Below are 25119 nucleotides of genomic sequence, written 5' to 3' on the forward strand. Positions count from 1 at the left end.
TGTGAGTTACTGTTCATTTCCTTATGTTAAGATGGATATGGAGATGGGAAACAATGAACAAATTATCTTCAATTTTTTACTTCCTTCCCTTCATTCCTCCACCATTACCATCTTTTACAGGACATTATTCTTACTCTCTTTCTTGTATTCTTGTGATTTTCTCAACTAGCTTATGTTTTCTAGAATGTTCTCTCTGAGATAGTTCTCCTAAAATTTCTACAAAAGTCTCCTGATTCTAATGTGTCATGGATTTTAACCCAAAACTAGTAGATCCCATAGCATATTTCTATTGGAAATGAGGGAGCCAATCACTTTCAGTGTTCTCCTATGCTCTTTCTGATGGAATTTTTGCCAGTTGTTTGACACCAGGCACACACACACACACACACACACACACACACACACACACACACACACACACACACTTCCCAGGCACCTGCTTTTTATTTCCTGTCTGCTTTGCATGGTTTCCCCCAATACAGTTGCTCAGAATTTATAAACCAGGCCTTTGCCTTGTGACTAAACAGTATCAAACAGGCAAGGGCAGCAAGATGGAATCACAGACCCAAGTCCTCATGTCCCTGCTGCGCTGGGTATCTGGTAAGAAATGTAAAGTAGTAAAATCTTCTCTAAGTTTGTAATAAGACATTTGAATTATGTGCCAGTGTGCAATATTTCTTATATAATAGCATTCTGATATCATAAAATTATAAGGGCATTTAAATGTCAAATTTACAGTGCTATTGTAATCTATGTTTGTGCATATATGCATTTTCACTGCCTATTCATTATTTCAAGTACCGGTGGGGACATTGGGAAGACCCAGTCTCTATTCTCCCTGGCTGTGTTAGCAGAAGAGAAGGTCACCATTAGCTGCAAGTCCAGTCAGAGTTTTTTCTGGAATGGAGAAGAAAAGAACTACTTGGCCTCGTACCAGCAGAAACCAGGGCAGTCTCCTAAACTGCTGGTCTACTTGGCATCCACTAGGAAATCTGGGGTCTCTGATCGCTTCATAGGCAGTGGATCTGGGACAGAATTCACTCTGACCATCAGCAGTGTGCAGGCTGACAACACAGCAGTTTATTACTGTCAGCAGCTTTACATCTCTTCTCCCACAGTGCCTCAGCTTCCTACACAAACCTCCTTAAGAGTTTCAACATCTGTGTACACCACACACAGCCCTGGGTATGTACATTTCCCTCTTCTGCCTGAGAGCTGGCATGCCTGAAATATTGAAGAAAAATTTTACAGAGCCCAGGAAAAAAATAATGTGTTCACTGCCTCTTTTGTCTTTTGGTATAAAAAAATCGATATACACCAAAAATGTGAAATAAAACCACAGTATTATTTTTCTATACCTCCTGCAACATTTCCCCACAATTTCTGTTGAGTGAATAGGAGAGAGATAATTTCTATAGTATCTGGTATCTAATGTGAGACCTTATGGGCTGATGTTGGTAAACTGTGTCTTGGTTAGGAGTATATAGAAAAAAGATATTTCTAGATATTTCCAGTTCATGGTTTTCTTACTTCCTTAATGTTATCCATTTTTCTGTTTTTTTTTCCTTTTCTAACTCTTTTATTTGTATTCTTTTTATTTAGTCTTTACACCCATGTGTTCATCTCTTTCTGTGTATGTGGGTGTATGTGTGTGTACATGTGTGGATGAATATGTGCAATGCCATTTTTGTGGAGGTCAGAGGGCAACTTGGAGTTGATTCTGGTTTTGCCAAGTGGCTTCTGGGGTCTCAGGTCTGACATTAGACTTGGTGGGAAGTGCCTTTGTACTTTGTGCATTGTTGCTCCTTTGTAAAATTCTTTATTAAAATGTCCTCATTTTGCACAACTTTGACAACAGAATGTCTTTCAAGTACATCATATATTTGACTATATTCACTGAATATCCCCATTTCCATTTCCATTTCCTCTTCCTATAGTGAGACTGTCTTTGACCCACCAGCAACATAAATATGCATACAGAGGAAGGTCCTAGAAGGTCCACCCTCTACTTCCTGTCTGGCAATTTACTTTTAGATCTTTGTAATAGCCAAATAGATACAATTTTAGATTGCCTTAGAAAGGTGAGGAAGAAAGAATATTTACAAAATACAAAACCCTATAATGGGCCATAGAGATTACAATATAAGAGTCTTGCCAGCATTTAGTTCTCTGAGTATACATAATTAACAATTGAACATACAGAGATACTCCTTCACACAATGTACCCCAACATATTATTTTTTCTAGTCTCCCCCCTCTCCTCTTTCTATGTTAAACACATATATACACATACGTACATATATACATATTCAAACACACATAAACATGCATACAGAAAAACTACCACACCCATGCACATACACACATGTATAGACATATACACACATGCACCATACAAGGATACATACATGTATACATATATGCAAATGAACTTTACATACACCATACTTAGGATCTAAAAAGGATAGAAAATATGATATATGTTGCCCTTTTTCTAGGGCCACATATCACTCTAAAATCTTAATATCTGCTTTTTGATTGTGAAGACTGAGATACTAGATGGTCCAACCCTGAGTATAACAGTGAAACAATTGCTCTGCCTTTAGAAGAGCTTGTTCTTGTTGGTCCAGCTTTGGAATTTGGAGTAGAGTAAGGGATGACTCTGCTTATTCACAATGATCTGTGTTCCCTGTTCATTGCTTTCATAAGCTTAGCTCCTTATTTAGGGATTTTGGGTAAAGGGACCCATTTGAAGCCAAGAGAAAGCCATAACCTTTAACTCTGGAATAAAATCCAGTTGCTTTGTCTAAGGATCACAATGTGAAATGCACTGTTGCTTGAAAACTGTGATATTGTTGAGATTTGACAGTGTTTCAGAAATTCTCAATTTCTGTACAGTAGAGTATCAATAGAGCACTTATTTTTGCCTTACGATTTTAATTTTTTGAGACACACAGAGAGAGAGAGAGAGAGAGAGAGAGAGAGAGAGAGAGAGAGAGAGAGAGAGAGAGAAATTGGGTGGAAAAGGAGGAGGAAAGAATCTGGCAGGAGTTGGAGAAAGGGAAACAAGTTCAAAATATCTAAAGGTTTTTCTTTTAAAAAAAGAATAAACAGAGGAAAAATAGAACAGAGTAGTTATAAAATATCTTAGGGTGTGTTCGAGCTGCTCTGTGAATGGTTTTGACAACTCCATTGACTACTTAGATGAGACTAGGTGTTCCTCTGATTATGAGCTTTACTGAGCTGTTTTCCATGCTAAATCATTAGGCAAAGGCCCATAATGCCAAAAGCATCTACAAAACCTATGACCTAAAAAGGAGCCACTTCTCAGACACAGGATCCGCTGCTCTCCTTCTACAGGTGCTGATGCTCTGAGTACCAGGTGAGACAGTGCGGCAAAGCATTGTCAGCTTCTACTGTAGCCATGTGTGTTTCCCCTATCTCTAGATCTTGATAATATGAATTATGGTATTTTAAATTTGGTTTAACAATTTCATTTTCCCTTTTATTTCACAATATTTTGGAGTGATGCACATGACTGTTCTACAGGTGTCATATGTATCACACTGAGATGGTTTCAGTATGCCTGTGACTGTAGTGATTGCTTATTTATAATTCCAGGCTCTACTGGAGACATTGTGCTGACCCAGTCTTCAGTTTGCTTTGCTGTGTCTCTGGGAAAATGGGACACCATATGCTGGAAATCCTGTGAGACTGAAACTGACACAATGTACAATAATAGTTTCAGTGTTATCAAACAGAACCCAAAACAGCTTCCCATAGTCCTGATTTATGAAGCATTCAGTGTAGAGACTGGTGTTTTTGAAAGATTCAGTGGTAGTTGGTTTGAGACAGATTTCATACCTCTAAAAGATAACAATGGTGAAAGCTATGACTGTCAGCAATGTAAGGATTTTTCTCCAGAGTTCTCTTTATCTAGACAAAATACTCTTGGGCTTGCTGCTCAATGAGATGCCAAGTCTCACATGGTTCATTATCTACAGACATCTCTAACAACGATCTGCAGAAAAAAATTTCTAAAAACTGACTAAATTTATGCTAACTTGGTACACAATGGAGTCATCTGAGAATAGGGAACACTGATTAAATACCTTCACAAGATTGGGATATAGGAAAGCATGTAGAGCATTTTCTTAATTAGTAAATGGTGTAGGATTACCACTAAAATATCTGTGAGGCTACCCCTAAGCTTGTGGTCCTGAGTTATATAACACAGCAAGCCATGTGAGAAAGCCAGTAAGTAGCACCTCTCAGTGGCCTCTGCGTCAGGTCCTGCCTCCAGGTTCCTGTTCTAGCTTGCTTGAGTTTCTGTTCTGAATCCCTTCAGTGATGGACTATGGATGTAGAAGGATAAGGCCCATAAACCCTTTCCTCTCCAGATGTTGTGGTGCTTCATCATAAGAATTGTAACCTAGGATAAAAAGTAAACCATGAAACATACAGTGTTTATAGTAGTGTGTGTTTCCTTGTACATATTATTAATAATTTCCTTACAAAATCATGATCTCTATTCAAATTTTCAAAACATTTGTTTGAGATTTGTTGTTTTTTGGATTTAGTAGATAGCACTACTGAATTTGAAGAAAATTTCCACATTCATTTAAAATAAGAAACCTCATATATTTAGGACTGTTAGTTGTCTGAATAAGTTTTAAATACAGATTATATACTGTCATTAAAAATATATGTAAATGTTTTAATATATACATATATATATATGTATATATATTGGATTGGACTTCTAAACACTTGAGAAAATGTCTCACTCCATAGTCCAAGATGAACTGCAATGCACTATAAAGGCCAGTCTAGATTTGACCTTTTCATCCTGAATGACGAGATTCCAGTACCTATCATCATATTTAGATATTTTCATTTTCAGATGATCTCACTTTGCAAGGAAAATAGTTCCAGAAGTCTAAACTTAGTAACTATGTCCTATATACCTCTACTGTGGTAGGCTCTCACAGTATCTTCTATACCGTGCCTCTATACATCTATGTCTCTAGTTACTTCTTCTACAGGTCAAATTGCCATTAAACAATAGGGGAGATTCTATAATCTCTCTGGGAAAGAAAGTTTCCATGACCCTAGAGCCTGGTGAATCCTCCTCTACACTTAGAGATTTTACAATTTGCCACAGTTCTAGCCCTATCTCCAGCAGGCCACCAAGAAAGATCCCCCCTTCCATGCTTCTGCCAGTGTTGGTGGCAGTCCCTATCTGATTCTACATGGACTGGAAAAGAATTCACCCTCAGATTGCAGCGATGGTGCTAAAAGATGTCTTTGTTTCTCACTGTCATCATACCCTGAAGAGCCATCTTTTGGTATCTAAGTGAGTCCTCTACAATAAATGCCCACAAGGTCAAGGCCTTAGGCTTAGTTGTCTACCAATTCCGACCCCAGTTCTTATACCCAGCCCTATAGCAGCAAATTTCTGGAGCCTCTCTTTCATTTGTGGTCCCATTCCCACTTATCTTCAGCCAATTTCCCACATTACATCCATTTTTCTACCCACCAAATCCAGGGGTACTCTCTGCCTCAAAACCAGCTGTCCTCCACAACCTGGATATTATGTCATTAATATTCACTCCCCCTCCTCGCCTCTATATCCTATTACCCTCTATTTCCAATATATCCAGCCCTGAAGAAGATCGTTCTTTCTGCTTCAATTCTAGAGGCACCCAACAGTTTCTTTTGTTGGTCTCCTCTTTCCCTCTCCTGGAGTGTGAATCAGGTAGGTCATTCTTACTCCCTTCCTGTTCTCTAATTCCTATTCCTTACTCTCATCCCTAGCACTATAGCAGACATCTTGCAGGGGCCTGTTCAAACTTCAGGGGAGACCCAACTTTCCTCTTTTCTATGAACCATTTAAAGCCCCTCACCAACAGAATATAGGAGATGGAAGAGAGAATCTCAGGCACTGAAAGGATGCTGGAAAAAGTGAATAATTTACCCAATGAAAACTTCTCCTCTGCTGTGAGGTAGACTCTGCCTAGATTCCTGGAGGGTTGGAGGGTGTTTCCTCTGACCAATGTCCCCTTGCCACGCAAGGCAGTCAGGAGAGTTGGTCCTGGGATTATGAAGGCAGGTGAGTTGACTCTTCATCTTTCTTTGTCAGAATAGTAGTCCTGGCTCTGGTGGCAGGGGCAAGATTGGAGGAGGGCCGACCCAGAGGGCGTTGCCATACTTCTGGATTGAGGTGGCAATGGTCAGAGACAATACCTTGCCTATTTATGAGAGTCAAGCAAACTTGCCCCGATGTTATGAGATCTGGCGAGTTGCCCTGGTTTCTTGCCTGGCATAACATTTAGGAGAGTAGGACCTGCATTTCATTTGGGCAGCACTGGGTAGTGACCTTAGTGGAAGAGGCCACTTAGGTGAGCTGGCCCTGAGGACAAGAATGTGGGAGAGTGGAACTCATCTGGTATGAGATGGCCAATGGATGTGTGGTGATTTCCCTCCACCTGCAGTACCTAGGACAGCTTACCCTAGTGTCACAAGAGCAGGAGACCTATCCTTGCCTCCTTACTGACTTTAGCACTTAAGAGAATGGTCCCTGACCCTTACCTAAACAATAGACTGGAGCTGGCCCTGATGAAAAAGCAAAAGGTAAGTCAGCCCTGAGGGTGAGAAAGCAGGAGAGATGACCTAGCTCATTACAGGCTTGCAGCACTTGTGAGAGTAGCCACAAAGCTTGACAGGGCAGTACAGTACAGTAGAGCTGTCTCTGGCAGCATGCAAGAGTCTAAAAGTCATTGTCAAGATGCCATGAAATCAGAAAATCTGACCCTGTCTCATACAAATGGTGGCATTTGGTCACCAAGCTAGAGCACTCCTGAAGAGCTAATCTTGGTAGTGTTGATAAGGGAGAGCTGGTTGTCTGATCAGCTCAGATACTTCCCAGGCCCAGATCCAGGGCTCTGATTTGTCCACCTCCAAATCTATACTATCTGTAAATCTTTGGGATGCCAGAAAAGGCCATTCTTGCTGATTCAAAGCTGTAGGATCTCCATGATACGGGAGAACAACACAAAACCCAGATGAGTCCTGATGGTGTCAAAGAAGCCAAAGATCTTGAACCACACCAATGACCAATTACAATAAACATTTGCAAGTGAAGATGTGTCAACAGAGATATTCTTTTGGAGACACTGGCATATTGCAGCCACTACGATATGATATTTTCTATCAGGTGCCAAATTGGATAAGCTAAATACTTCCAGGTGATCTTCCTGAGATGTTCTGCTTCAGTTTATAATGTAATCTACAACGGATTTCCTCCTATTAGCAAGGCCATAAAGGAATTCATTTTAGGAAAGATTCCTTCTATTAATAGGTTTTCCCTGTTATTATTAAATATATATAACAATCACCATGTATTATCCCACCCCTTTCGATGAGATATCTGCATATCTACAATGCCTTGTAGTGATTTCATATAAACAAACAAATGACTTATTTCTTAATAATGATCCTAAGAATTCCTAAACTTTTATCAGTGGTTATTAATCTCCTTTACAGAGGGACTGTTATAAGGTCCTTTTCTGATAGTCAAAACTGGAATGAGAACTCTTTTAGTCTCTCATGTGTCACCAGCTAATTGATCTTAGATAGTATCCAGAATTTCTACTACTCAAAGAACAGTCCAAGAGGTTGTAAGACAATTAACCACAGGTCATTAAAAGGGAAGTAATGATTTGCTATAGGTGCTAGAACAGGAGACAAAATATTGACTGGGTTTATCTATATAAAACATCACTAATAACTGTTATAGTTTTCTTTTTCAATAGTATTTTTCTTGCATATTTTACATGTTTACATTTCAAATGTTATTCCCTTTTCTCCCTCTCCCATATCCCTAACCCCTCCCCCATGCTTCTCCCACTGGCAGCCACCCACTCCTACATCAATGCCCTGGCATTAGCCTACATTGGTGAAATGAGACTTCACAGGACCAAGGGCCTTTCCTCCTACTGCTGCTGGACAGTGCCATCCTCTGTCACATATGTGGCCTGAGTCCTTGGTCTTTCCATGTGTACTTATTGGTTGGTGGTTTAGTTCATGGGAGCTGGGGTGGGGTCTGGTTGGTTGATATTGTTGTTCTTTTTGTTTTTTCAGTTCCTTCTTTTTGTTTTTAGTTATATTATCTATTTATTTACATTTCAAATATTAGCCCAGTTCCCTTTTTCCCATTCATAAACACCCATCCAATATACCTTCCCCTTTCTTCTATGAGGGTGTTCCATCCACCCACCCCTTCCCACCTCCCTAACCTGATATTCACCTATACTGGCAGGTTGAGCCTTGGCATGACCAAGGGTTTATCCTCCCATTGGTGCCCAACAAGTCTATCCTCTGCTACATATGCAACTGCAGCCATGGGTCTGTCCATGTATACTCTTTGGATGGTGGTTTAGTCCCTGGGAGCTCTAGTTGGTTGGTATTGTTGTTCTTTTGGGGTTTCAAACCCCTTCAGCTCCCTCAATCCTTTCTCTAACTCCTCCAATGTGGACCCTGTTCTCTGTTCAGTGGTTGACTGTGGGAGTCCACCTCTGTATTCATCATGCTCTGACAGAGCCTTTCAGCACACATCATATAAGGGTCCTGTCTGAATGTAATTTTTGGTATCAGCAATATTGTCTGGCTTTGGTGGTTGTATGTATATGAGCTGGAACCCTAGGTCTGGCAGTCTCTGGATGGACTTTCCTTCAATCTCTGTTCCAACCTTTGTCTCTGTGTTTCCTCCTATAAACAGTTTTGTTCCTCTTTCTAAAAAGAACTGAAGCAGCCATACTTTGATCATCCTTCTTGAGCCTCATATGGTCTGCGAATTGTATCTTGGGAAATGAGAGCTTTTGATCTTCTTGTATATGTTGAGCCCTGTTTTGTGACTTACACCTCACACTGTCAAATGACTAAAATCAAAAACTCAGGTGAGAGCAGATGCTGGCAAGGGTATGGAGAAAGAATCTTCATTGTCAGTGGGATTGCAAGCTTGTACAACCACTCTGGAAATCAGTCTGGCAGTTCCTCAGAAAATTGGACCTGAGGACCCAGCTATACAATTCCTGGGCATACACTCAAAAGATGCTCCAATATATAACAAGGATACATGCTCCATTATGTTCATAGCAGCATTATTTATAATAGACAGAAGCTGGAAAAACCCAGATGTACTACAATAGGGGAATGGATACAGAAAATATGGTACATTTACACAATGGAGTATTACTCAGCTATTAAAGCAATGACTATAAAAAATTCTTCAGCATATAGATGGAACTAGAAAATATCATCCTAAGTGATAAAACCAAGTCACAAAAGAACACATATGGTATGCACTCACTGATACATGGATATTATCCCTGAAGCTCAGAATACTCAAAAATCAGTTCACAGAGCATAATAAGCTCAATAAGAAGAAAGATCAAAATGTGGATGCTTCAGTCCTTCTTAGATGGGGGGTCTAAATACTCACACTCACTGGAGGAAATACAGGGACAAGAGTGGAGTAGGAACTGAAGGAAAGGTCATGTAGAGACTGCCCCACCAGGGGATCCACCCCATATGCAGCTACCAAACCCAGTCACTATTGCTGATGCCAAGAAATGCTTGCTGACAGGAGCCTGATATGGATGTCTCCTGAAAGGCTCTGCCAGAGCCTTACTGATACAGATGAGGATGCTTGCAGTTAACCATCAGACTGAGCACAGGGACCACAATAGAGGATTTAGAGAAAGGACTGATGGAGCTGAAAGGATTTGCAACCCCATAGGAAGTACAATAACATCAGCCAACTAGACCCTTAGTGCTCTCACAGATTAAAACCCCAACCAAAGTATACACAGGGAGGGACCCATGGTACCAGCCCTATACGTAGCAGAAGATGATATTGCCTGGCATCAATTGGAGAAGAATCTTTTGGTTCTGGGAAGGTTCTTTTCCCCATTGTAGGAGAATGCCAGAGTGTTGAGAGGAGAGTTTGGGGGTAAGAGTGGAAGCATCTTCATTGGAACAAGGGGAGGGAGGAGGGGGGATGGGGCTAGAAGATGGGGAAAGGGAATAACATTTCAAATGTAAATACATAAAATATTCAATAAATAAAATTTTAATGACTTTTAAAAAAGAAAGAAAATTGTATTTATCTTAGTCTAAGTTACTTTACTACTGTAGCTGACCTGCCTTCTGTGATCCTATGTGCACAGAAAATGCTGCCTCTGGCACTAAGCAGCTTTTCCTAAAAATAGCAAAGGATTAAGTAAATAGCCTTTGTACAATCTCAGCAGGAACTGCATAGTTCTACTTCAAACCTGCTAGTAGGAAATAACAGGAAGGAAAACGGACACTTAAAAAGCGATTATAATGATTTTTACTAATTTGTAAAACAGTTTCCTATAAATGTTTCCTAAGGGGAAAAGCAGAAAGATCCTAAGTAAGGAAAGATTAAAAACATCTAAGTGGTAAAAGGGAAAAAAATTCTCTAAGCGGGAAACACAAAAAATTCTAGTAAGAGAAAATTCTTCTTTCATTTCTTTGGCCTCAGTTCTTATACATCTTTCAGAATACATGATCACATGTTAAAAAGTTCATCACAAGTTCACACAAAAAATTAAATAATAAATTAAAATACAAGTTTATAACAGAGAATGTTTATATGCATATCCATTACGAGTAATTATCTGGTTAAACTTCTATCAATTGTCCCAGCTCACCAGTTTCAATGTAAGTTGAAAACCATATCTAAGCACGTTTGGTTTCCATCTGCACCCAGAGCTCAGCCCTAGAACACAAAACTTGAAAGCAAAGAGATGGTCTGTCGTGAGCACTGTCCCTCATAAGCCTGCAGGTAGAACCGCACCTACTCTCTACTGAGTATCCAAGAAAGACCCTGACAGCAGTGCACAGGGCTCAGGGCTCTGGAGCAGAAGGGCCACCTGGGACTGACCCCATCTGGTCTCTATCTGCACCCAGAGCTGGGGCTAGCCCACAGCTGTCTACCCAAAAACCTGACAACAGAGATCTGGTCTGACAGGAGCTCTCTCATTCCAAAGATCACAGGTTCACAGGCCCACAGGAGGGACAAGCTCCAGTCAGAGACAAGACCAACTAACTTCAGAGATAACCAGATCAGGAGAGGCAAGGGCAAGAACCTAAGCGACAGAAAGCAAGACTACTTGGCATCATCAGAACCCAGTTCTCCTACCACAGCAAATACTAGATATCCCAACACACTGAAAAAGCAAGATTAGGATTTAAAATCACATCTCATGATGATGATAGAGGACATTAAGAATAACATAAATAAGTCCCTTAATGATATACAAAACACAGGCAAACAAAAAGAAGTCATAAAAGAGAAAACACAAAAATCCCTTAAGGAGTTACAGGAAAACAAAAGCAAACCAGTGAAGGAATTGAACAAAACCATCCAGGATCTAAAAATAGAAATAGGAACAATAACAAAATCACATAGGTAGACAACCATGGAGGTAGAAAAATCTAGAAAAGAGATCAGGAGCCATAGACACAAGCATCACCAACAGAATAAAATAAGTTCTGGGGCAGAGGATACCAAAGAAAACACTGACAATAGTTAAAGAAATGCAAAAAGCAAAAACTTCCTAACCCAAAACATCCAGGAAATCCAGGATACAAGGAGAAGACCAAACCTAAGGAAAATAAGTTTAGAAGCAAAGGAAGATTCCCAACTTAAAAGGCCAGTAAATATTGTCAGCAAAATTATAGAAGAAAACTTCCCTAACCTAAGGAAAGAGATACCCATAAATAGTCAAGAAGCTTACAGAACTCCAAATAGATTGGACTGGAAAAGAAATTCCTCCTATCAAATAATAATCAAAACACCAACTACACAAAAAAAAAGAATATTAAAAGCAGTAAGGGAAAAAGTCAATTAATATATAAAGACTTCTCGACAGAGACTATGAAAGCTAGAAGATCCTGGACAGATGCCATAAAAAGAGAAGTAATGCCAGCCCAGCCTAATATACCTGGCAAAATTCTAGGAAAGAGATCAGGAGTCATAGAAACAAGCATCACCAACAGAATATAATAAACATAACTCAAATAACATAGATGGAGAAACTAAGATATTAAAGGACAAAAACAAATTTATAGAATATCTTCACACAAATCCAGCCCTACAAAGGATAATAGATGGAAAGTTCCAACACTAGGAGGGAAACTACAACCTAGAAAAAGCAAGAAAATGATCTTCTTGCAACAAACCCAAAAGAAAATAGCCACACAAACATAATTCCACCTCTAACCAGAAAGACAACAGAAAACAATCACTATTCCTTAATGTTTCCCAACATCATTGGACTCAATTCCCCAATAAAAAGACAGACAAACAGACTGAATATGTAAAGACAACCCAGCATTTTGTTGCATACAGGAAACACATTTCAGTGACAAAGACAGACATTGCCTCAGAGTAAGAGACATGGAAAAATTTTTCCAAGTAAATGGTCCTAAGAAAAAAGGTAGTGTAGCCATTTTAATATCCAATAACATCAAATTTCAACCAAAGTTATCAAAACAAAAAAGATAAGGAAGGACACTTCATACACATCAAAGAAAAATCTACCAAGATGAATCTCAATCCTAAATATCTATGCTCCAAATGCAAGGGCACCTACATTCATAAAAGAAACCTTACTAAAGTTCAAAGCACACATTGCACCTCACACAATAATAGTAGGAGATTTCAACTCCCCACTCTCATCAATGGGCAGATCATGGAAACAGAAATTAAACAGAGACATAGAGAAACTAACAGAAGTTATGAACCAAATGGACTTAACAGATATTTATAGAACATTTCATCCTAAAACAAAAGGGTATACCTTCCTAGCACCTCACAGTACCTTCTCAAAAACTGACCAAATAATTGGTCACAAAACAGGCCTCCATATATACAAGGACATTGAAATAATCCCATGCATCCTATCAGATCACCATGGACTAATGCTTGTCTTCAATAACAACAAAAATGACAGAAAGCCCATATGCAGATGGAAGTTGAACAAAGCTCTACTCAATGACAACTTGGTCAAGGAAGAAATAAAGAAAGAAACTAAAGACTTTTTAGAAATTAATGAAAATGAAGGTACAACTACACAAAATTATGGGACACAATGAAAGCAGTGCTGAGAGGAAAGTTCATAGCTCTGAGTGCCTCCAAAATGAAACTGGAGAGAGCATGCACTAACAGCTTGAGAGCACCCCTGAAAGCTCTAGAACAAAAAAACCCAAATGCACCCAAGAGGAGTAGACAGCAAGAAATAATCAAACTCAGAGCTGAAATCAACCAAGTAGAAACAAAAAGAACTATACAAAGAATCAACACAGCCAGGAGCTGGATCTTTGAGAAAATCAGCAAGATAGATAAACCCTTAACCAGACTAACCAGAGGGCACAAAATCATTCCTATTAAAAAGCAAACATAAATATCTCGTATGACAGTCTTACCCCTGTATCTTGTAAGACTAAGTCTTGCCATCTGCTGATGCTCCCCACTACCCTTGTCCCCAGCTGCTGCCTCAAGAAGAACCTAAAAGAAAGAAGACCCTAGCAGGGGATACCCCCTCCAGGGCAGTTTTCTATTCTTTGTTGTTGTTTGCTTCTTTGTGTATTTTATTTGGGTAGGGTTTGCAAGTGCATATGAGGAGACAAGTAAGGTGAGACTTTACGGTTTTGTTGAATACACAGTTGTATGGTGATGTTTTTCTGGAAAGTATCTTACAAGAGGAGGTTTTTCTGAGGTCAGAGGTGTTTTTCTGGAATCTGTCTGTTGAAAGGGCATGTGATGTTTTTGCTGGAGCAGACACTTAAGAGGACATATGATGTTTGGACACAATATAACACAAGAGAGAGGTGATCATGCTCTAGAATTGGTTTCCCTTGCTGGGCTTCACTGGGCTTCTCTGATGATGGCCTTCATTTGTCATGCCTTAGTAGAGAGACAAGTACTAAAGAACTTCTGGTGGTGTTCAAACTGCTTCTAGATGCTTTGTGGATGATTGGCAGAGCCTCATGGTTTCTTCCTCATCAAGCTACTGCTGTGGATTCCTGTTTGGTGTTTTGCTAGTAGACTGGACTGCAGACAACAAAGCTTGGTCCAGGGAAATAGTCTAAACAGTTCCACATCTCCCTTGTCCTATTAGTCATTTTCCTCTGCTACAATTGGTTGATGTTCTATAAGGGATGTTGAAATGTTTAGGAACCCTTATTAAAGTAGGTTTTAAAAAAATATAAGCCTACAGATGAGAGATGAACAAGACTGGGGTACCTGACATGAAACTCACAAAGAATCAATAAAATGTTAATAAATAAATAAATAAAATAATTAGAAGAACCACCACAAAAATATAAAGTTCCCACCATAACCAGGGCTTAAAATTAAATGTTTAACCTAAAATTCCTAGGCACAAAACATCCAGGTAATCCAGGGTTCTACACAAAGACCAAATCTACAGAAAAATTATTATAGAAAAAAGTAAGAAACTCAGTTAAAAAGTACATAAAACACTTTCAACGAAATCATAGAAAAATATCCCCAAATATAAAGAAGGAGGTATCTCTTAAGGTACAAGAAGCATATGGAACACATTTACTATTCGACTGGGCCAGAGACATGAAAAATACATTAAAGTACCAGAAGTAGGAAAGAATATTACACTATATTCAAAGGAATAAATAATTTCAGATCACCAAATAAAAATAGGGCGAAAATTCCTACACTTGCACAACAAATAAGAGAAAGCAACAAACACTCATCATTGATAACGCAACATCCATGGTATCAATTCCACAATAAAAGGCACAGACAACAAATTGGGGTTGAAAATATCATCCATCTTTCTATTGCATCTAAAATCACATCTTTATTCCTTCGTGCCTTCACATCAAGGATAGACATTACCTCAGGGTAAAAGAAGCAAACCCAGGGAGCCAGCTGGTGGAGCCCTTTTAGTATCTGACAAAATAGACTTCACACCCAAACTAATCTCCTTGATTAGTTTTTCGTCACTATGACAAGATGCATTAATAATCCTGGAAATCCAAATATATACAAAAAAGTCTTTTTACATGTATCTGGATATCTCCTTTATATAGTTCTTTTCTTTATTTCTGAAGTTCGATATTTACTTAAGTATTATTTGTGTTCAACCTGAAGAATATGTTTTCAGTGCTTTTATTTAAAAGTAAGTTGGAGGTGATTCTATGAATAAAGTGTGAGGACTTGATATACACTCTGAGAACCCACATAAATGAGATGAAACAGCAACAGGTGACTGTACTTGGAACGATGCTATGCTAGATGAGAGACAGAGACAAGAGAATCCCTAGTGGGTCAGGCCTCCATTCATGGCAATTGTGAACCCTGTCTCAGATAAGGTCAAAGACAGCAGCCACACCCAAGGTTGTTCTCTGATATCTACTGCATGTAATGACAAAGGAATTTGCCCTTGCAAATGAATATGAAAACATATGACACCCTACACAGAAAAACAAAGAGATTAAGTAAAAATAAGAAATTATTCTAGAAATTAATTATATCACTTCTTTTCACTGAGCATTTTTATTCCTTCTTAGAAAACTTTATCACTAGGTATGTATAATTTTCAGACATCAAGTTGTTTTGAAATATATTACATTCTTTATATAGAACATTTATTTTACACTTCCCTATATCACACCTCAGAAGGACTTCAGGACAAAGATTTAATGAAATAGACTTTAAGGCTACCTTCCGATATACATGATGCTTTAGTGAATTTTCTGCTGACACCAACTCCCTGTGGGAGAAACAGGACCAGGTGCCCTTTGAACTTCAGTACACACTCTGCTGAGCTGATTTGCATATGTGCAACAGCCCAGGCCCCTTTAAGGGCAGCTGCCAGGAGCCTAAGCATCATTCTCTCTTCCAGGTCTCAGAGATGGAGACAGACAGACTCCTGCTATGGGTGCTGCTGCTCTGGGTTCCAGGTGAGGGTACAGAGAAGTATTGGGAGAAACTTCTGTGGCCATCATGACTTTCCATGGTTCTAGGCTCTTTATCATTATAATTAGGGCATTTGTAATTGGTTTTAAGTTTTTCTATTCCCTTGATTTTCTGGCTTTTCAGAGTGATGCCCTCAATTATTCTAAAAATTTTAAATAAAAAGTCCTCTGTTGGGAAGGTTTTCAAACATATATAACAATGGTCTGTGCGTTTCTCTTTCCAGGCTCCACTGGTGACACTGTGCTGACCCAGTCTCCTGCTTTGGCTGTGTCTCCAGGAGAGAGGGTTTCCATCTCCTGTAAGGCCAGTGAAAGTGTCAGTACACGTATGCACTGGTACCAACAGAAACCAGGACAGCAACCCAAACTCCTCATCTATGGTGCATCCAACCTAGAGTCTGGAGTCCCTGCCAGGTTCAGTGGCAGTGGGTCTGGGACAGACTTCACCCTCACCATTGATCCTGTGGAGGCTGATGACACTGCAATCTATTTCTGTCAGCAGAGTTGGAATGATCCTCCCACAGTGCTCCAGGGCTGAACAAAAACCCCCTGTGTTTGCAGCTCACTGAGGCTCAGGCTCAGTTCTCTCTTCCTCTCTGACCTCTCAACATAGAGCACTAAGCTGTTTTGGAAAAAGATCTCAAATAGTGAAACAAGCTTTTATAAACAGATACGCATGTATGTCCTATTTTACAAACTTTAGGATTTAGTCATATCTGAACAAAATTTAGACCTTCATGATAGTTTCTCATTTACTATTTATCATTTAAAACAATTGTGAACAAGTTTACCTTATGATATATTTCATGCCTTCTCCCTCATCTCCTTGACCACATCTCTGTCCATTCCCTCCACTCTCACTATTCCACCTTTGACCTTCCTACCTCTTTTAAAAAAGTTTTGCATTTAAAAAAAGATAAATAATGTGAACTACATTACTGAAAAACTTAGTAAGGGACATTTATTATGTGTGTGTGTGTGTGTGTGTGTGTGTGTGTGTGTGTGTGTGTGTGTGTGTGTGTAGACCAGAGGTCAACCCAAGAAATCTGTTCTTTCCTTCCACCATGTGGGGCCTAGGAATCAAATTCTGGTCATTAGCTTTTGCTGTTAGTAGCTTTCCTGCTTCAAGGAGCAATCGTGCTAGCATGATGTAGTATTTCTTTTTCTTTCCAGATTTGTTTTATTTTAGATTGTGTTTGGGAGTGTGGGTATGTGCATGAGTGAGTGCCCATAGCAGGAGTTGTAAGAGGTTTTGACTAGCTGATGTGGATGCTGGGACCAAACGAAGCTCCTCTATAACAGCAGGAAGCACTAGGTCCCCTTGTCTACCACTTTTTAAACAGGTAATTTTACAGATTGAATAAATGCTTTGCCCTAAGATAATAGTAGACCTAATGGAAGCTCTGTAATCCACCATTTAACTAAAAAGAGAATTCCATAGTTAAGATTGTCAATCCTAATCTGTACTAAAGGCTTATAATCCACCTTAGTGGTTTTTTATTTGTCAACTGGTTTTTGTTTGTGCTGACAAAGAGCTTGCTGTAGTTACTTTGAAACATGAGTCTGTGTTGCAGTTATTTTTTCTTCCTTTCTTTCGATGTCTTTATCTCTTTTTCATTTACCAATGAACAGATTTGTTGATTGACCTTCTGTCTTTATCAAATATTCTTTGTTTTAACACCTGTTGTATTTGTGGTTAAATTCTCTTTCTTTTTTTTCTTCCTTCCTTCCTTCCTTCCTTCCTTCCTTCCTTCCTTCCTCCTTTGTGTATAATCATATAAAATGTGAGTGTCAGGGCCTGGAGAGACGGCTCAGTAGTTAAGAGCAGTGACTGTTCTTCCAGATATCCCAAGTTCAGTTCCAACAATCACATCTGTAATGAGATCCAATGCCCTCTTCTAGTGTGTCTAAAGGCAGAGACATTGTACTCACATATATAAAATTAATAAATACATCTTTTTAAAAAGTGAGTGTGTGACATGGAGGGCATGTGGAGGACAAAGGACAACATCAGGTGCTGGTCTTCAAGTTTCACTTTGTTTGAGCAAAGATCTCTCGTCTGCTTCCACTGTGAACTTCCAAATGCCCCCCCTCCCCCGTCTCTGCTTCCATCCTTCAGGACAAGGGCTGGAATTACAGATGGCGGAAGTGCTTCACTGTCTGCATGAGAGTCCAAGGATGCAAACTTGACCATGAAGATTGAGGAAAAGGGATTTACTCCTTGACCCACCCCAAGCCATGTCTGACTGGGGACTCCTTTTCTTTTGTTCAGGTCTCTCCCTATAGACCTCCTTATATAAAAGGCCAGGTTGATCTGGAAGTCCCTGCACAGCCCAGAATTTCTTTGAACTATGACATTCATAGTCCCTTATCCTGAGTGCTGGAATATTAATATCACATGAGTCACAGTGCTTCTTTCCAGTGTTCTACCTGGAAAGTGACAACCAGAGTAGTGGAAACTTTATTTACCACACATCTGTTGCATTTTGCTGGAATTCTTTGTTCTTCTACACTCTCTACAAATGGTACTAGAGAGTTCTATAGTACTATTTTTGTATCATTTGATTCAGCAGAATACAGTGTATACCTCCCAAAATGACACTCGTAGGTTTCACATGTAATTGTATTCTTGTATTAGGTAGCCATTGCTCACAGTAAGTTAACACAAGTTCAGTGATGTAAAAACGACTTGCATTCATATGTGGAGCAAAGAGTGTCTGAATTTCTCCAGATCTCATAAGTGAGTCAGAAAATAAACTCACAAATTAGTCGGATACATACAAAGGGCCAATGAATTGAAAATCTCTCCTTACCAAAACTTGGGCAACAAGTAAAAACATTCCATTGGTAAGTCCATTTCCTGAGAAGACTTTAAAAAGAACAGACTGTTTTTCCTGACCGCTGATCTTTATAAGGAGATAGATACAACTATCAGCACCTTGTGGATTTGCTGGGTGAAAACATGATTCCAAAAGACAAGCCCTTCCATTACACTGTAACCCCCATTCTCATGAAATCATTATACTGTTTTCCAGCTTCAGGCACTTATGATTGAGGTAGAGCCTAATTCTTGAGGCAGTCAGGCTTCCCTAAACATAAAGTAAACCTAAGGATGAAGCACACTCAGGACAGGTCCCAAGTTTGGCACAAGTAAGGGCAGCTATTCCTGGTGATTTGATCAGACTTGATCATTAGTGCTGACTGCCATGCACTCAGGATTTTAGTGTTCAAAGAACATTTCAGACACAGTTGGAAAGACATCCAGGATACTTTCTTCTCTTTTTTCCTGGGCAGTGTACACTTTATTGTATTTTTTTTATTTGTGAGTTTCCTGTCCATAAACCTCCAAAGTCATCCCTCCCACCCCTTCTTCTATGATGGTGTTCCACCCCCCTCTTCCACCCACACCTTCCCAACTCCAACTCCAACATTCCCCTACACTGAAAGAGGGGTCCAGTCTTTGCAGGACCAAGGGCTTCTCCTCCCACTGATGCCCAACAAGGCCATCCTCTGCTACATATGTAGCTGGATTCATGGGTCTGTTCTTACATACTCTGTGGATGATGGTTTAGTCCCTGGGAGTTCTGGTTGCTTGGTATTGGTGGTCTTATGGGGTTCCTTCATTCCTGTCCCTAACTCCTCCAATGGGGACCCAGTTCTCAGTTCTATGGCTTGCTTGGAGCACTCACTTCTATATTTGTCAGAGCCTCTCAGGAGACAGCTATATCAGGTTCTTGTCCACATGCACTTCTTAGTATCAGCAATATTGTCTGTGTTTTGTGGCTGTATGTATATCAGTTGGATCCTCAGGTCGGGCAGGCTCTGATTGGCCATTCCTTTACTATCTTCTCCAAACTTTGTCTCCATATCGCCTCCTGTGAATATTGTTGTTCTCCTTTCAAGAAGGACTGATACATCCACCCTTTGGTCGTCCTTTATAAGCTTCATGTGGTATCTTGTGTAATATGAGCTTTTGGGCTAATATACACTAATCAGTGAGTTCATACTTTCTGTGGTATTTTGTGATTGTGTTACCTCACTCAGGATTATATTTTCTAGTTCCATCTATTTGCCTAAGAATTTCATGAAGTCGTTGATTTTAATAGCTGAGTAGTATGCCATTGTGTAAATGTACCACATTTTCTTTATCCATTCCTCTGTTGAGGGATATCTGGGATATTTCCAGCTACTGGTTGTTATCAATAAGGCTGCTATGAGCATAGTGGAGTATGTGCCGTTTTTATATGTTGGAGCATCTTTTGGGTATATGCCCAGGAATGGTATAGCTGGGTCATCAGTTAGTACTGTGCCCAATTTTCTGAGGAACTTCCAGACTGATTTCCAGAGTGGTTGTACCAGATTGGAATCCCACCAATAAGGGACAAGCGTTCCTCTTTCTCCACATCCTTGCTAGCATCTGTTATCACCTGAGATTTATCTTAGCCATTCTGACTGGTGTGAGGTGGAATCTTATGGTTGATTTGATTTTCACTTCACTTATGACTAAGGATTTTGAACATTTCTTAGGTGCATCTCAGCCATTCTGGGTTGCTCAGTTGAGAATTCTTTGTTTAGCTCCATATTCCATTTTTAATAGGATTATTTGATTCTCTGGAGTCTAACTTCTTGAGCTCTTTGTATATCTTGGGTATTAGCCCTCCATCAGATCGAAGATTGGTAAAGAACTTTTCCCAATCTGTTGGTTATCGTTTTGTCCTAATGACAGTGTCCTTTGCCTTACAGAAGCTTTCTAAGTTTATGAAGATCCATTTTTCAATTCTTGATCTTAGAGCATAAGGCATTGGTGTTCTCTTCATGAAAATTTCCCCAGGGCCCATATGTTCGAGATTCTTCCTCACATTTTCTTCTATTATTTTGAGTGTGTCTGGTTTTATGTGGAGGTCTTGATTCACTTGAACTTCAGCTTTGTACAGAGTGATAAGAATGGGTCGATTTGCATTCTTCTACATGCTGACCTCCAGTTGAACCAACACCATTTGTAGAAAATGCTCTTTTTTTCCACTGGATGTTTTTAGCTCCTTTGTCAAAGATCAAGTGACCATAGGTATGTATGTTCATTTCTGGGTCTTCGATTCTATTCCATTGATCTACCTGACTGTCTGTGTTTTTATCACTATTGCTCTGTAGTACTGCTTGTGGTCAGGTATGGTAATTCCCCCAGCAGTTCTTTTATTGTTGAGGATAATTTTCGGTATCCTGGGTTTTTTTATTATTCCAAATAAATTCGCAAATTGCTCTTCCTAACTCTATGAAGAACTGAGTTGGAATTTAAATTGGGATTGCTGTCATTAGGAACAAAGGACAACCAACAGATTCAGAAAAAATCTTTATCAATCCTATGTCTAAAAGAGGAATAATATCTAATATATACAAATAATTTAAAAAGTTAGACACCAAAGAACCAAATAACACTATTAAAAGATGGGATACAGAACTAAACAAAGAATTCTCAGCTGAGGAATATTGAATGGCTGAGCAGTACCTAAAGAAATGTTCAACATCCTTAGTCATCAGGGAAATGCAAATCAAAGCAACCCTGAGATTCCACCTTACACTAGTCAGAATGACTAACGTCAACAGATGGTGACTAGGATGTGGAGAAACGAACACTCCTCCAATGTTGGTAGGTTTGCAAACTGTTACAGCCACTCTGGGAATCAGTCTGTAGTTTGTTCAGAAAATTGGACATTGTACTACCTGAGGACCCAGCTATACCACTACTAGTCATATACCCAAATGATGCTCCAACATACAACATAGATATTTCTCCTACTATGTTCATAGCAGCCTTATTTATAATAGCCTGGTGCTGGAAAGAACACAGATCCCCTTCAAAAGAGGAATGGATACAGAAAATGTGGTAATCTACTCAGCTATCAAAAACAAGGATTTCAAGGAAATTCATAGGCAAATGGATGGAACTAGAAAATATCATCCTGAGTGAAGTAACCCAATCAGAAACACACACACACACACACACACACACACACACACACACACACACACACACACACACACACACACATTGTATGCAAAATCTCAAATTTCCAAAGATACAATCCACAGACCACATGAAGCACAAGAAGAAACGATCAAAGTGTGAATGCTTCAGATCTTCTCAAAAGGAGAACAAAAATATTCATAGGAAGAGTTATGGAGACAAATTTTGATGCAGAAACTGAAGGAATGGCCATTCACAGTATGCCCCACCTGGGGACCCACCCCTTCTATACATACATATATAGAGAGAGAGCCACCAAAACTAGACAATATTAATGAAGCCTCGAAGTACATACTGACAAGAGCCTGATGTGGTCTTTTCCTGAGAGTCTCAGTCAGAGTGTGACAAATACAGAGGTGAATGCTAGCATCAAACTACTGAACTGAGAACAGGGTCCCTATTGGAGGAGTTAGAGAAAGGATTGAAGGAGCTGAAGTTGTTTGCAACCCCATAAGAACAGCAATACTAACCAACCTGAGCTCCCATGGATTAAACCACCGTTCAAAGAGTACGCATGGACAGACCCATGGCACCAGCTGCAAATGCAGTGGAGGATGGCCTTCTTTGGCCACCAATGGGAGGGGAAGCTCGTAGTCCTTTTAATGCTGGACTCCACCTGTGTAGTGTAAAGTCAGGGTAGGGAGGTGGGGAGGGGTGGTGGTTGAGGAGTGGGAATAACCTTATAGAAGAAGGGGAAGAGGATGGGAGACAGAGATTATGGACATGAAACTGGGAAAGGGAACATCATTTGAAATGTAAACAAAAATATCCAAATAAAAATCTTCTCAATTTATTGCGCATGCAGGTATAGTAGGTATGGATAGCAAGAAGGAAATAAAAATTATGGTATATGTGAAAAAGAAGATACAAATTAATGAAGGGGATAGAATTTCTCAACTGTTGTTGTTTCCTTACATGAAGGGTAAGGTTTCTGCAGTAGAAAGTATAGGAGCTTTTGACAGTACTGGAAACCATGTGGTCTAGCAAACAATGCTTAATGATCATAGCCTCATATTGATGCTATAAATGAATGGTGTTGACATAGAAGCTTTGGTGGATACAGGAGCTAGTGTTAACTTACTTTCTTAAATTGTATTGGAATCCGGATTGACCACTTCAGACAGGTTACACACTATAGAAATTGTTGTTAACACAAATAAGACAAAGTGTAAATGGATTACAAGTGTGGGATCAGAAGGGCAAACAGGGAAGTTGAGACCTTATTTGGTTGACATAACAATCAATTTATGGGCACGGGATCTTTTTCATTGATGGGGTACTCAAAGTAATATCCATAAAAGTCAAGTAAAAGCAAATGAGGAAATTAGAAGTGATATGGTAGGGCTGGAGAGATGGCTCAGTGGTTAAGATCACCGACCTGCTCTTCCAGAGGTCCTGAGTTCAATTCCCAGCAACCACATGGTGGCTCAGAACCATCCCTCTTCTGGTGTGTCTGAGGACAGCTACAGTGTATTCATATAAATAAAATAAACCTTTAAAAAAATTTAAAAAAAAAAGAAGTGATATGGTAGATGCTCTCAGGAAATGTATTGATACATGTGATAGAAAACCATCGCAAGCTGTACCAATGGCCAGAAAATAGGACATCAAAGGGATTGAGTTTCCAAATTTATAAAAGAGACCACTGATAATATACCAATAGCCTTGTCCCCAAGATGGTTATAGAACCAACCTCTCTGATAAGAACAATGGTCCAAAAACGGCAACCAACAGATTGGGAAAAGATCTTTACCAATCCTACAACAGATAGAGGCCTTATATCCAAAATATACAAAGAACTCAAAAAGTTAGACCGCAGGGAGACAAATAACCCTATTAAAAAATGGGGTTCAGAGCTAAAAAAAGAATTCACAGCTGAGGAATGCCGAATGGCTGAGAAACACCTAAAGAAATGTTCAACATCTTTAGTCATCAGGAAATGCAAATCAAAACAACCCTGAGATTTCACCTCACACCAGTGAGAATGGCTAAGATCAAAAACTCAGGTGACAGCAAATGCTGGCGAGGATGTGGAGAAAGAGGAACACTCCTCCATTGTTGGTGGGATTGCAGACTGGTACAACCATTCTGGAAATCAGTCTGAGGTTCCTCAGAAAAATTGGACATTGAACTGCCTGAGGATCCAGCTATACCTCTCTTGGGCATATACCCAAAAGATGCCCCAACATATAAAAAAAGACACGTGCTCCACTATGTTCATCGTAGCCTTATTTATAATAGCCAGAAGCTGGAAAGAACCCAGATGCCCTTCAACAGAGGAATGGATACAGAAATGTGGGTACATCTACACAATGGAATATTACTCAGCTATAAAAAAACAATGACTTTACAAATTCAAGGGCAAATGGTTGGAACTGGAAAATATCATCCTGAGTGAGCTAACCCAATCACAGAAAGACATACATGGTATGCACTCATTGATAAGTGCCTGCCCAAATGCCTGAATTACCCTAGATGCCTAGAACAAATGAAACTCAAGACGGATGATCAAAATGTGAGTGCTTCACTCCTTCTTTAAAAGGGGAACAAGAATACCCTTGGCAGGGAAGAGAGAGGCAAAGATTAAAACAGAGACTGAAGGGACACCCATTCAGAGCCTGCCCCACATGTGGCCCATATATATACAGCCACCCAATTAGATAAGATGGATGAAGCAAAGAAGTGCAGAAGTGTAGATCGCTCCTGAGAGACACAGCCAGAATACAGCAAATACAGAGGCGAATGTCAGCAGCAAACCACTGAACTGAGAATAGGACCCCCCCGTTGAAGGAATCAGAGAAAGAACTGAAGAGCTTGAAGGGGCTCGAGACCCCATATGTACAACAATGCCAAGCAACCAGAGCTTCAGGGACTAAGCCACTACCTAAAGACTATACATGGACTGACCCTGGACTCTGACCTCATAGGTAGCAATGAATATCCTAGTAAGAGCACCAGTGGAAGAGGAAGCCCTGGGTCCTGCTAAGACTGAACCCCAGTGAACTAGACAATTGGGGGGAGGGCGGCAATAGGGGGAGGGTGGGGAG

At 39.7% G+C, this 25119-nt stretch overlaps 2 gene segments (V, D, J or C); both read left to right on the top strand.

The window, feature by feature from the left end:
* The first annotated feature begins 551 nt into the window (after positions 1-551).
* Positions 552-1228, top strand: LOC116895823. The segment is given in 2 exon segments: positions 552-600; positions 798-1228. Coding segments are annotated over 2 exon segments (480 nt in total).
* A 14757-nt stretch (positions 1229-15985) lies between these two features.
* Positions 15986-16588, top strand: LOC116895824. The segment is given in 2 exon segments: positions 15986-16035; positions 16275-16588. Coding segments are annotated over 2 exon segments (363 nt in total).
* The last annotated feature ends 8531 nt before the right edge of the window (positions 16589-25119 follow it).

This window comes from Rattus rattus, chromosome 3 (assembly GCF_011064425.1).
Source record: "Rattus rattus isolate New Zealand chromosome 3, Rrattus_CSIRO_v1, whole genome shotgun sequence".
NCBI classification, from domain to species: domain Eukaryota; kingdom Metazoa; phylum Chordata; class Mammalia; order Rodentia; family Muridae; genus Rattus; species Rattus rattus.